The sequence below is a fragment of the Lepidochelys kempii genome, chromosome 2, assembly GCF_965140265.1.
Source record: "Lepidochelys kempii isolate rLepKem1 chromosome 2, rLepKem1.hap2, whole genome shotgun sequence".
Lineage (NCBI taxonomy): Eukaryota > Metazoa > Chordata > Testudines > Cheloniidae > Lepidochelys > Lepidochelys kempii.
In genome coordinates this window covers 208,838,690-208,853,248 of record NC_133257.1, presented here as the reverse complement: position 1 = coordinate 208,853,248, position 14,559 = coordinate 208,838,690, and the positions used below count along the sequence as shown (strand labels likewise).

General features: G+C 42.3%; 1 protein-coding gene across 10 annotated transcripts in view; it reads right to left on the bottom strand.

The window, feature by feature from the left end:
• The window catches only part of OSBPL3 (oxysterol binding protein like 3), a 138,278-nt gene that overhangs the window by 40,618 nt on the left and 83,101 nt on the right, over positions 1–14,559 (bottom strand). For 9 of the 10 annotated variants that reach the window (XM_073333699.1, XM_073333694.1, XM_073333703.1 and 6 more), the window contains 2 exons: positions 10,403–10,533; positions 3,814–3,921 (listed from right to left, as the gene is read on the bottom strand). In XM_073333699.1, coding sequence (XP_073189800.1) covers positions 3,814–3,921; positions 10,403–10,533 — 239 coding nt within the window. The remainder of the gene's footprint in view (positions 1–3,813; positions 3,922–10,402; positions 10,534–14,559) is intronic. The other variant, XM_073333698.1, reaches the window with a different exon arrangement.

The window sequence follows — 14,559 nt, the reverse complement described above, 5'->3', positions numbered from 1 at the left end:
CCCGATGCAGTCCAACTTTCACTTCAAAAGGAGCTCGCTCCAAAACATGTTTGGATCATGTTGGGTAATCTACACAGTGCACGCACCATAGTTATTAAATTATGAGAAACTCCATATTTCCTCAGCACTGGTATGAGTATCCTTCTGTCCACTTTAGAAGGTGCCTTTTCTAGGTCTATAGAAGCCCAGGAGCGATCCTGTTGGTACTCTAGTCCCTTCTCTATCAATTGCGGAATGACAAACATCTGTGGTATCTGTGGTTACTCATCCTTTCCTGAAGCTGAACTGTTCTTATATGGGGATGGCTTCCACCATCTTCTAATCCTAGCATCTAAGATATGTTCCAGTACCATCATCCCAGGCAACAGTAACTTTAATTCTTAATAGTTTCCACATTCACAGATGCTTCCCTTCTTATGTACTGGGATCAAGATAGACTTGCACCAATCTTGGGGGAATCTCTGGTCTTACCAGTCCGTTTTAGTCACTCTGCTCATCTATTTTATGCCTCTCTCTAACCCAAGACTTTCACCAGGTCCACGGTCACCTCATCACATCCCACTGCTTTACCATTCTTCATTTTCCAGACTGCATTTCTCACCTCTCCCTCCGTTATGTCAGGCTCAAGCACCACATTAGGCTCAGATGCGGGCAACTCCACCTGAAAGGGGTTCGCCTCATTTCAGAAAGACTCAGAGTATTGTTTCCACCTCTCCTTTGCTTGTTCGGGTGTTACTAGCAGTCTCCTCTAGTCATCATTTACAAATGGTGTTGCAGCACCATCTTCCTTCCCTCTGAGTCTCATTTTTGTAATGCTATAGTAGTCTTTTTGCCAGCCAACTGTGGGTTGTTTACAAGCTCATTTTACAGGGAGCAACAGACGGAGGGAGGCATAGCTCAATGGTTTGCTCATTGGCCTGCTAAACCCAGGGTTGTGAGTTCAATCCTTGAGGGAGCCCATTTAGGGATCTGGGGCAAAAATTGGGGATTGGTCCTGCTTTGAGCAGGGGGTTGGACTAGATGACCTCTTGCTGTCCCTTCCAACCCTGATATTCTATGTTTTGTTTCTCTTTCTTTATGCACCACTTCCTTATTTTGGATTGCCACCTGCACTTCAGGGGTCCACCACCACTTCTCATTCTCCTTTCTTCCCTTCCTGCACCCCATCTTCCTTGTCCACAAACCTCTTCCACCCCCACAATCCATGATCTTTTGAGGTGGTTCCACTCCTCTTCATATGATGCCAAATCTGTTTCCAGCTACAAACCCTGTCCTGCTTACCCAAACTTCCCTGCCATAGTTCACTAACTCCCCATTCTTTGTTTGTTTCTTTTGAGCTGATCCTCCTTTTGAGGATAAAAAGCACTAGCTAGCCCAGTGTTATTTGCAGACATATTTGCAATAGTTTCCAGGTGTTTAACAGCATAAAGTTTTCATTCTGCAGCCTCCCTATTTTGTTCTAATAATCAAATCTCTTACATTTAATAGACTGTTTTAGTGCTTTATATTTTTAAAGCAATGCTTTAAGGAAGTGAAGTGCACTAGTGCCATATATCCGTGATGCTCTGATGAATTTGGAGGATTGCTTAATTGAGGTGCATTTCCATGGGAGCTTATGCCAGTCAATAAGATTCTACTGTACTATGAAATTCTGTACAAGATCAGTGAACTAACATACCAAAAACAGCACTGATTTTTCTTATACAAATTGTGATAAAACAGAAGAAGAAAAGAAAAAAAAAGGTATGACTTCACAATATTTAAAGCTTCATAATCTTCTTCTTTGTCAGGAGGAGGAAGGTATCTAATAATCTAAATCTTACAGGAGAACTCTTGTTCCTGGGATTGCGTATAACTAATTAGTCCCATCTGAGAATCTGGTAGTTTCTTACAATTTACTATGTGGGAGTTTTATTTTCTCTTCTTTACTTCATAAGACTCCAAGATGAGCAATAAAGTAAAGTCATGAGCTGCTATATGGACAAACTAAACTTTTACCCTAAATCTTGAACTAGGTTTGCCCCCTCCCACACACTGGTTTGATTTCTACAGGGTCTATCATCATAATTTGTTACCAAAGTGCCATGATTACACCGGAGAGTGTAGAGAACAGAGAGAAGCTGTCGCTGAGTCAAAGCCCTGTGACATCATACAGTCAAAGTAAAAATAAGTAGTATATTTCTGGAGTATAACCATGGCCAGAGTGCAACCCGAGCTTAAGAAAGACATCCTGCCAATTTCTGGCATCAAGAGAGTTAGGATGAATAAAGTTGCCCATCCTGTGAAAATTCAATACTTTTCAACATGATAAAATCAATTAGCACCCTCCAAATAAATTAGATTTACCCTGAAAAATGACACAGGAAGCTTGGAATGGCAAAGTAATAGTATCCTTGAGTGTACTTAAATCAAATTTTGTATAGTGGCCCTTTCTCTTTCTCACCACTCCCACTGCTCTAGAGTACACTGCTCTAACAGTCTTCCAGAACACATTTAACTAGAATGAAACAGGTCCAGTGTAAGTGCCTTGGTCCTTGAGCTAACGAAGATAAATCCTGAGCCAAGTTATGGACAGTTTGTGAATGAAACATTAAAGGTTTTTTTCTTTATGAATTTAGGCATGTACTGCATGGTATATACATTGCTTCAGCACTGACCCATTGTCATGGCAAGGCCTTTTATGTATTAATAAGAAAATCTTTTCAAGACTAGGAGTTGGTCTGAGATAAGCTAACATCCAGAAGATCTGTTATACATTTTTGAAACATTGTTCAAATTCTCAAGGGGATAAAAAGCAAAGACCACTAGCACAATCAATTACACTTTAAAATCTACAAGTGTGACCAAAATCTAGCTCAAATGGTACATTATACCAAGACAGTTGAACTAACTGAATAAATGAATAATTTATTTTTTTTTAAATAAAGGAAATTAACTAATACTTTACAGAGGACATGAAACAAAATGAAATCTCCCATTCAACTTCTAATGAAACGTTTACTATACAATTGCTACAGAAGTTTCTTTGATTTAACGTTTAGGAAATCCACCAGAAACAGAACATGAACACACACGCACACTCTCTCTCTCTCTTTCCTTCAAGGGGTAACTTTTTTATTTATAAGTGACATTTGAGACATGTAGGGGACATCCTAGCTACATACAAGGAAAACTGAATTGCTAAAACTGTTCATATATCTCATTTTTCCATTGCTTTTTTTTTTTTTTAACTAGAAGAATGACCTATTTTTGCAAGTTATTAGCACTTATCTAAAAATATAACTAGCCCTGAGTGAAACACCCTGGCAGCTGATGTTCTGTACTAACAAGGAGTCAAACCAAATTCAATAGAACAAAATACACCCAAAGTACAATACTTAATGTATTTTACAGTAAAGTTACCCTTCCCCTTCTTCAATTACTTGGGTTCTGTGTTAAAGCTGCTATACGGGTGACAGTAGCAACTAGGGAACATAAGAATGATCAAGGAGAACAGACAGCGTTGAGAGAAAATAATGCCAGATAGAATGATGGGGTGACTTTGCTCATGCCTAAGGCAAGGGGCAAGTAACAGAAGGAGAACAAAGGACCTGCCAGCAAAAAGCAATGGAAGTGTTTAGAAAAACTGTTCTAAATTAATACTGCACAATGCAACATCATGTGAGCCACACGCATGAGGGAAGAGGAGCTCCTTTTGCTAATACAACTCACTGCATGGGGAACAGAGGAACAAGACAGTACGCAGCTATGCAACAGTCGAAGTGTAAGGGTTTGTAGCAACAGACACCACTGAAACAGGAAATCCATACCCACCTTCACCAAACTGGGACTTGATTTTGCATTAGTTGCTGAATCAAGGAGCATAGACTCGGCATGTATTCTGCGTAACCGGTCTTTAAGATCTGTGTTTTGTGCTATGGCCTGGAACATTTAACAAAAAGTATTGTGGCTATAAAGTTTTCTTAGCTAATGTAGACAGTGGCTTCATTGTGCAAAAGGAGCAGAAGAAAACTTTGAATGAAGCAGAAAAAAGAAAAAAAGGTCACTAGATACATGACCTGTTATTGGTCCTGCATTTAGTATATCACAAATGCTTCAGACATTGCTCCTCTCTCAAACATGAGTATTTGGGGGCGGGGGGCAGGGAAGAGGGAAGGGAGACTTCAAATAAACACCATGGGGAGATGGGAGGGATAGCTCAGTGGTTTGAGCATTGGCCTGCTAAACCCAGGGGTGTGAGTTCAATCCTTGAGTGGGCCATTTAGGAATCTGGGGCAAAAATTAGGGATTGGTCCTGCTTTGAGCAGAGGGTTGGACTAGATGACCTCCTGAAGTCCCTTCCAACCCTGATATTCTATGATTCTATGGGAAATCTTAGGCCACCAGAGGCTATACGCTGGTTTTTTAAAGTTTATGGGTCTTTTCCTCTATCCCCTTCTACAACTTATCCTGTCTAATCATGCCTGTTAATTCAAACTATTTCCCCCAGAACTATAAAGCTGTGCAATTAGAAACATGCATTTTCCTTTCAGCCTGACATAAAACACTTCCCTTCGCTTGCCACTGCATCACTGACAGCACATCCAGACTACTGGCACTTTCCCTAAAAGTAATCCCCAGAGCAGCCATATGATTGGCTTTGCTACTCTAAAACTGCCCCAAATCCACTTCTTTCTGCTGCATCAGAACCTGTGGGTTATAAACACTATGCTACTTGGGCAAGGATGGAGCAAGCAGTGTTAGAGAGCACAGGACAACCCTTATGCACCAGAGGCCAAGCGTGTTTCTCCAAGAACTCTAGTGATGGCAGAGGGACAGTTCCATTGGCAGAGTGGCTGGAACACTGGGGAACAGAAGTGAAAGTGAGGAAAGGCACTTTTCATATTTTAACACCTAAATTCAACAACATTAGGTTTTGTTCATGTAGTTTGCGCAAGATCAAACAGAATTATGAAGTTAATGGGACTAGCTCTGTCTCCCTCAAACTGAGAAAGATATTGTGAGACTTTGTTTAGTGCAAATATTTTATTACTAAACATTTTGAAATTATATATATTTTTAATTTTTGAAATTAGTTTTCACTAACAGTTAAAACACAAATTTCTCCATACCAGTGATAACGGAATGCCCCATTCTATACTCCATTTCAGAAGCAGATATCTCTTCAAATAATAATAATAATAAAAAAATAATACAAAGGTGATCTATTATGAAAAGAAACCACTTATATATAGCATGACGACACTGTACCAAATGGGAATGTTTTCTTTACATTTAAACATGAGTGGGTAGTTTTTAAATACTGAAGTAAGACAGACGGGGAGGTGAGTTCACTTGTTTCAGTCAGGATGAAACAAAAAACAAACAAACCCCTTATATCAGGTGCCTAAGACCCTGACAAATATTCCCTCATCATTTCATAAACAAGATGAGTTGTTAATTTTAGGAAGGAAACATTAAACATTAGAAGATTTGCAGAGGCACTATGAAACGTTTCCTTCCCGATATTTACCCTTCTGGTAATAGAGCCTTCATTAAGTCCTGACTTTTGAGTGTGTACTTTCACTGCAGAAACTGGATGCCGTTGAAACTCAATACCCGGAAGCCATAACTTTTTGGCCAAGGCCCTGTTTAGTTCCCAAATAAGTGCTTCTGAAGCTGAATTTACAACACAAAAATCTTTAAACAACTTCACTAATAAACTTGATAACTTGGAAATAAACTTTCCCTTAAACTGCATATAGAACATATTTAAATAACTATATAAAATTAGTTTTGAGAGGTTACAAAGGCAGCATCGATGCTGGATAAAATGTGAAGTCTACAGTGTAATCTAAGTGGGCGTGACGGACTAGTGGACACACCATTCCCCAGAAAGGAAGTTTTCAGCTAAGAACATTCAATTCTAGCTCTTAGCATTTCCACTAGACCTGAAATGTCTAGGGAATAACAAACTATAAGTAATAAGATAGGGCAGGCTCAGATAAAAGCATATAATCTAAATAATAGTGCAACCCAAAAACTAAAGTCATTTTAAGGAGCGTATGTATGGACTGCCTCTTGGACACTCTTGCTTTCATATGTGGAAGACTGTACATCAGTTGCATAATGTATGGTGAATGTAGACATGCATAGCTAGGTGGCCTCTGCATATATGTGCCGTTGCCTGAGACCTCTCAACCCTGGTGGCTGATACTCACCTGATTGAACAGGCTGTGATCCATCTGAGAACCGGATGCACAGAGATGATTGCAATGGTGTATAAAAGAAACTTGCATCATCACAGATCCCAAAATTTTGAGACATGTCTGAATGTCTGAGAACTGGTCTTTTGGGGAATCTGCATGATCTATTCTGGAGTCTGATTATCCCTTTCTCTCTTGGTTTGTAAGTATTATAAGCGTCCTGTGGTGTCTATTTCCATTCTGAGGCTGGACAGTCTCTTTTAGTGTCCCTTCTTCAGGTTTGGGTGGATACAGTACTCCTAGAGAACAATTAAGGCTTTGGCTGTTGGTTCCCTGGATTCTTGAAGAGATTTGGTTCATCCTGGAATTGATAGAGCAGGGGGCCTGACAACCTAGCTTAATAATGACTGCCACTAGTGCTTAATTTGTAATGGAAGAGGTGCTGGGGCTCAAACAATTTTTTTATATTCATAACTGATGCAGCAAACAGAGGTACAGGAGCTCTGCTCTGGCATAAATTCATTACTGTCTGCCCCTCAGTAGCTTCATGAAGCCTTTTGGGGTTTGTCCAGGTATAGGTCTAATCTGTATGAGAAACACAATCTCATAATGACCGCCCCTGAGAACCAGAAATGCTTCTGCCAGTTATAGTCTCTGGAGATTTTGCAGTTACTGCTGATCTTGCAGTTTCCTATTTTGAATGTGGATTTCTTTATCCATTTAATAAGGTACTGGGGGTTTAGTATAACCATCACTCTCCTGGGTCTCTTCCCATATGAAGAAGGTGGAGCAGTGCCAGGAGACTCTTCTGGTCAGATGGGTTCTATGGCCCTGAGTGAAGTATAGGCCATCTATCTTTTGGAAGGTCTGATGCTTGTCAGGGCTGAGTGAAGTATGGAGAGGGAGCTGGGAGGAGGACTATCACATATCCTTGCCACAAAATTTCTCAGACCCAGGTGTTTATTGTTGAAGCTGACCAGCTGGATCACAAAGAAGAGAAATACCCTCAATTCTGTGTTCAGCCTCAGTCATCTTCTCCGGTTACTGTGCAGGATTTTTTAGTCAGGAGGAGGAGGAGGAGGGGGAAAGACAAGGTCAGCCTCCGGTGTTCTTGTTCCAGAATTTTCATTATTGGATACCATATATCTTCTGGGGGAAATCTCTGCTAGGAATACAGCCAAAGGACTGCTTACTGTAACTGGGTTTGAAATATTTCCTCTGGCTCTTAGAATAATTTGACAAAAGATCATTTGCATGTTTCTATATTCCCTGCCAACACTTTCTCCAGTTTTTCCTGGAGATATACTGAAAAGAGCCAGCTCTCAGCCAGGAAGAGGTGCAGATGGATTCCTGACAACCCTATTATGGAAATGACCACCAGACAAACCACCTTTCATCTGCAAGCTTACAGGAATAATTATTCGCAAAAAGAAAAGGAGTACTTGTGGCACCTTAGAGACTAACCAATTTGAGCATGAGCTTTCGTGAGCTACAGCTCACTTCATCGGATGCATAATTATTGGCTTTTTGAGTGAGTCCCTCCGATTTCCATGGTCTCAGCCGAGGTAGCCTCCCCTAACCACTGTTTTGCAGACCACAGCCCTGGGGGTGAAAAACATTGCATATATATTTAGTGTCTTATGAAAAATGTGGACACTGACATTATCCATAAAAGGACAAAAAAATCCTCTGGGTTGATGAGAGGTCTGTATTTTTTAAATGATTGCACCAGTACAACATCACTCTCATGAAGCAAGTAGGTGTCAATATTTGATGATGAAGGCCTCAGAGTCCTTAAACATATTTTCAGTTCTTCTTTGAGTATGTTTACTAGAAAGAAAAATCACCTTCTGATGGGAGCACCAAGGCCCCAGCTACAGAAGCCATCACTGAGTCTTCTTTCAGGATCTGAACCAGATTTTTTTTTCTTGATCTTGTTTACTCATCTTCCCCCTCTCCCAAAGAAATGCCTCCTCTGATCTATTCATGATTATATTGGGGCAGGGGGGAGGGGGAGGAAATGATGGAGGAGGGAAAACAACATACACACCACCAAGAATCAATGAGTTTCAATTCAGAAGGTAGGTATTTATCTTTCCCCTTCAACTAGCTAGATGAACAGCACTAGTTATTACTAATCTACAGTATTACATAAGCAATGGAAAGAAAGAAAAAACTGACACCCTCCTATGTATCCTGTTCCTGATTTTTATGGTCTGCTGCAGAATGTTCTCCTTCCTGTAGCGTTCAGCCTAAGGAGAGGGATTTGTCTTTGATTATTTACTGCTCTTGGTTTGTTTGTGAAGGACAGGATTATTGCCTTCTCAGCAAGAGAGAGTACCTTTTGTTTGTGAGCGGAGTGCCTTTTACAGGATAAGATAGGAATGAGTTTGTCTTTCAGCCTCCCTCTCTCCAGAGCCAGGAAGAAAGTAGTAGAATGATTTCTCTCTCTTTAAATCTTCCTGATCACCTTCACAGCCTGCTACTCTGAGCACTTAACTCAGGCTGCCCAGAAATCCTTTAAACATCTTGGTAAGGACTGTGGGGATTTTGACTGGAGCTCTATTTAAAAAGAAGCAGATCTTAGCCAGGAAGAGTTTTGGTACTTGGATCATAACTGCTGCACTCTTGATGTACATCCACCCTTCCAAATGCCAGCAAAGAAAGCTCCTGGCTTCTTCCTGAACATTCCCTGCTGCATGGGATGATCAGGTTACTGCTGCACTATCACTGTCTCTAGCTTTACAGGCTGAGAACAGGTCTCACAGTGGATTCTGAGCTGAGGAGTGTAGAGCTTCACAGACGGAGCACTCTTTTCAGTGTGGCGTTCCCTTTTTTTAGTCCTATTATGCAACAGATGGGGATGGGAGCTGGCAGAGAGTTTTTCACGGGGAATCCAAGAGGAAGCATCTGAAGATCAATATTTAGCCTTTTGGGAAAAGGTTACACACTCAACTAACTGACTGTCCACTCTGTGCAGAGAGCCTAAACTAAGCATTTTTTTCCCCTTACTGATTTAAAAGTAGTAAGAAAATAACTTTGGAAAATGACAGCTTGTACAGCTGTGACCTATCTAGTTCTCAGAAGCAGGCCTCATGGGAAGCAAACAGAAAGGTGTGGTCAAATGAACACAGCTGGCATGCAAGAAGCTTCAGTTGCCTCTGATTTCTGTGGAGAGAGGAGGCAGCTAGAAGTTGAACTAGTAGAGATGCTATGAGCTAGAAACTCTTTACCATTCGCTTTCCAGAATCTCTGCTTATGGAGTTACCACCTATGCTAACTCTAGCTGTGCACCAAGTTATATCAGTTCACCCACAGCAGAGTCCCCACCGCCTCCAACCAGAAGATTGCAAGATAAGTTACAATCTAAGAGGGAGGCAATGACAACTCTCCCCTCTCTGAAGATCAACCAATGTGAATCTCGGGAGTTTGATCACCAACAGTCTTGGGAGTGGGAATCTCAAAATCAATCTCAAATTGACTGCTGAGACTAAGCTGGTGCCAGACCAGGGATTGTATTTTATAGCAGTCTTTTCTTCACCAGAATCCAGTGAAAAAAGTTGATCAATGCAAAACTATGAACAAGCATTAGCGAAAGCAGAACTACTGTTTTTAGTTACATTTCGATTCGTTTAGCAGGGGCAGCCAAAGGTTTCAGCCGCCCAAGAAATGACTTTAGGCCAAAGCATGTTGTCCAATGCCTGACTGCTGTAATACAAACCTCCCCACACCTTGGTGGTAAAAATAAAATAGAAATTTTAAAATTAGAATCTGTTCTCTGACCGTTCTGTTTATAATGCCACACGGCTTCATAATTTCACAGCTAGGATTATGAATAATTTCACAGCTATGATCCATCGGGTTATGCAGTTTCCAACAGCCATTTGTACTGTTAGTATAGTACGAAGCACCAAATTAGAGAAAATAGTAACTCTGGATCACTGTCAAACAGCAGCTCTGATTCAACAGAGTATTTCCAATACTTAATAAAATACATGATTGATAGATTAACTCTGCACAGTACTGTCCTGTTAATTTGAGGGGCACATCCGCACCTCCAAGGTTTGGAATAAGCAGATTATATGAAACACCATATACATAGTCTGTTTGCTTTAGTGTTAATAAGATATATAACCCAAGATACAGAAGAATGAGAGATCTTATGAACTGTTATAACCAATCCCTCTGAATTTCACTGAACTCGACATATTACTTACGGATGATAAGGCATTCTTCAACCCAGCTATTTGTGCAGATGGAGATGAGGCTGCATCATGTTCCAGCAGCTGCTTCAGTTTCTCTCTTTCAACGGAGATTGTACTAAAAGCCGACTTTAAGGTGACGTAAGCTAAAATAATTTTTTTTAAAAGTAGACAGTTAGAAAAATGCCACCAGTTGTGAAACAACATTTCAATGCAGCTTAATATACAGTGACAGAAATAAGACTTGTGGGGACAGAGCACTAAAGATAGGCAAGGTTACCCAAGGTTAAGACCTGGATTTTTACTAGGAAAAATGCTCCTTATAAAGGCCCTACTTTGATCGCGGATGATTGTCAAATAATTGCTGCTGAGTTATGGACAAGACATAGAAAAAGTAAAGTAATAATGGATCTTTATTAATTGTGGTAATTTGGAAAAGCCAGAGAAGACACACTTTTTTTTAAAAGACAAATTTGCTGGAACAATATAAACCCTCAAGTGTTATGTTATGTCTGCTAAATTTTTTGATAACCAGACATTTTGCTGAAACTATATTACAGTCACTGTATGGGGTTGACAATGGGAGCCCTGGCCGCCAGCTGCCTGGGATGTCCAGGGTTCCCGCCATCAGCCACACGGCTGGCAAAATTGCCTGGGTAGAAGCTGAATATTGAGGGATCTGCAATTTCCACAATATTGCAAATTAAGTATTTATTATATGACAAATGCTCTGTGCTCCTGTATTTTCAGAGTCAAAGTATTTTGATTCTTTATTATAAATGGTAGCATTATAACTGCACGTGCTACATTAACTTGCTTCCCTTCCTCAGTATGGTTTTAGCCTCCAAACACTTGAGGATCTATCCTGCATTCCTTGAATAAGTAACGTTTCCAGTGAAAAATCAAGGAGACATGCTAACCTGTGCTAACTGATTCACAGGGGAAGCAATCCAACTGTGCATAGGCTAATAGTTTGCTCATGAACAGGGCTCTGTGGTTTTGGGCCATGCTGTATCTATCTGTGTGGGGATATTTACATTTAAGTTACAAGAACTAAATGGAACAAACAACAAGATATTGAATTTGTTTAGTAGGTAACTTGCATACTCTGCAAACTTCACACTTCTATTTCCATTCCTACCTCTGTGTTGCTAACCTCAAGTGTTCACAAATCATGAGTCAGGCCCCAAAAATTTCATGAGATCAGCTTAAAAAGCATAAAACTTCAAGTAGTAATACATTCTGGAATCCTTTCATTTTCTTTCTGGTTTTTGAGATTTTGGGGGTACATGGGTTCATTTTTTTTCAAGCTTTTCTTCAACAATGTTGGCTAGAAACTTTGCTGAAATTCTCATACAGTACTTTCTTATTCACTTGATTCCAGGAGCTGCAGATTTAGGGGTAGGACCAAATATCATGAGACTTGCACATAACTGAGAGTTGGCAACAATACATTCACATGCTCACAGAGTAGATGGGGGCTTAAGATTTGTGAGAAGTGAGGATGACAGAGCCAAATGAAAAGGTAAATGGAGAGGAAAGCAACTAGTTCTATCAAGAGTATGTCTTCACTGCAGAGTTATCTTGGGCAGTCGGCACCCAGAGTTATCTTGGGCAGCCTAGCTCAGGTGTGAGTGATCATATTGCAAAGTTACTGAGTCAAGACTGGTGCTGCACTCACCTGTATGTATCACTGGGACTTCTGGGCACACATCCCATGGTTCTGAGCGCTGCAGTAAGTTGAACTGCTCAGTGAATCGCGGGAAAATTTGTCTGTCCTTCTGGGTATATGGGGGAAATTGTGGGAGGCACTGGAGAAAAATCAGTCCCTGACTGGCTTAGCCTGTGTCCTCACTGAAAGTGGACAGGTTACCATCCCAAGTGAAAGCTTAACCCAGGCTTTAGCCTATACCACTGGATGGACCAGTTAGCCGGGGTGTAAAACACCAACTCAGATTAGAGGTTTGTATGTGTGGATGGGAGAGATGTTGGGGCAACACACGAGTAAGAGCCCAGGTTTACTCTGCAGTGAAGAAAAGCCCTAAAGGGGCTTGATCATAAAAGGGAATTCACAATTCCCAGTAACCATCAAAAGGGAATGCTGTGTGCTCAGCCCCTACTGGGAGGAAACCTATAGTGCTGTACAGCCAGCTCTGTCTATGCTGTCAGTGAGTCTTTTGAGTTAAAACCAAGGGATCAGACTCAGGTACTGGGTCCCAGAGACTTGCACTCAAGATTTACAAAAGAAACTAGTGATTTTAGGTGCCCAACTTGAAAATCTTTGCCTATAGTTACGATGTAGAGAAGATACTCTAGTCATACTCCTAATTACTTTTTGTGCCATATGCAGTGCAAAGCTTACGGAAGCCATTTATGAAATCCCACTCACAATTTTACAGTGGTTACTAAGAGCAGAGGAATAATTTATCACATGTCTAAAAGAAATGGACTGTAGTGTTCTAACAGCACTGTGCAAAATCTGATTTCCAACCCTCATGAGATTACCAGAGCAATCTTCTTAGCGTATGCGCAGTGTGCCTCAGATGGTGCATCGGATTTTAACATCAAACAGCAAGTTGTAGTCAACCTAATAGGATACAACAACTACAAGACTCATGGGTGATGAGCCTTCTTCAATACTGCATTAAGTTGTACGTAGCCATTCTGCATTTCCTAATGGAAGTATTACAATGTGTGCCGCACAGCCTCCATGTGGGCAGTCATTGCCTGGCTGTCAAGAAAAGGGGTGCTGGCCCTTTTAAGACCCCCGCCCTTCAATGGGGTGATTTATACCCCATGCAGCCTCAGAAAAGCCCTTTTACCAGGATCAAGCTGGAAGCAACAGCATCAATTCCAGACGCAGCAGCATGGTGAGATTGGGCGGGTGGGGAATCCTCCCCACCCAGCACATGGGGGACCTCAAATTGGCCTGGGAGGGGTGAGGATCCCTAAACATATGAGACAGGATGCAGAGCTAGGGTACCCCAGGCAGTGGGGGGTGCAGAGGCACAGGAGGAAGGGGACCTCCCCCTCCTAGTCAGTAAGGGGGACACCACAAGGCTCTCAATCGCCCATCAGTAGCAGCTGCAACAAGGAGGCGGCAGAGGAGCCTGCCAGGGCCCCACCATGTGGCGTTGGGGGTCCAGAGGAGCCTCAGGGTGACCAGCAGGGTCCCAGTGGAGGACTGGCTGAAGTCACCTCAGGATCACACCACAGTCGGACAGGGCAGTAGCAGCAGTGACAGGCAGCTGCAGGACCCAGAGAAGGGCGGCTGTTTTCCTTTGGCGGAGGGTTTTCCTCATCCATACATGAGAGCATGTGCAGCGGGGGAGGGCAGGCTGAGCGAGAGTAGGAAAGGTGAGTGGCCTCTTGCAGTGGTGGGTACTGACCAAGGTCCCCATACCACAGAGTGGGCAATGGGTGTGCCACTGAGTGGCTCCCCATACCGCAGAGGGGACCGGTTGGGTGGCTGCCTGGGCTCTCCCCATCACTGCACAGTGAATGCCTGGAGGGTGGGGGGGGGGGTCTCCCCAGCAGGCAGAATACTACAGATCAAAAACACTTTTGATCCAACTCAGAGAAGGAGCTTAGGGACAGGGCCAAAGGACACAGTGCTTCCCCTGCAAGGAGGGGGCATGCAGTATGGTGAGCATCTCTGCCAGTGACAAAAACTGGCGAAACTGAGGTACAGCTCAGTGTGGCAGTGGCCAAAGACTCCACCCATAACTGACACCACTCTTGGGGAAATGGAGGCACATCTCAGGGCAGCTGTGGCTTAGATTACAGCCATAACTGAGGACCACCTTTGGAGGGAACTGAGGGACAGGTCAAAGTTGGCTGCATCCAAGGCACCACCTGAAGTTGAAGCCCAAGTTTAGGAAAACTGAGGCTTAGCTCAGGGTGGCTGTGACCAAGACTACAGATGAAATGGACGGATCAAACCTGGGGAAACTGAGGCACAGTTCAGGGTGGCTGCCAGTAGACATTTGGAACCAGATATGGGAAAGCAAGACAGGCAGGGCAGACCGAGAAGTGTACTAGCTCTTTGGCCACATTCCAGACCTTGACTGGTAAGCTGAGATTACCTCTGGCAGATGGAAAAATAGACGGGCCCTCTACCGACCCACCTGGGGATTGAGTTAAATATGTGAGCTGGTGTATCTAAACTCCCC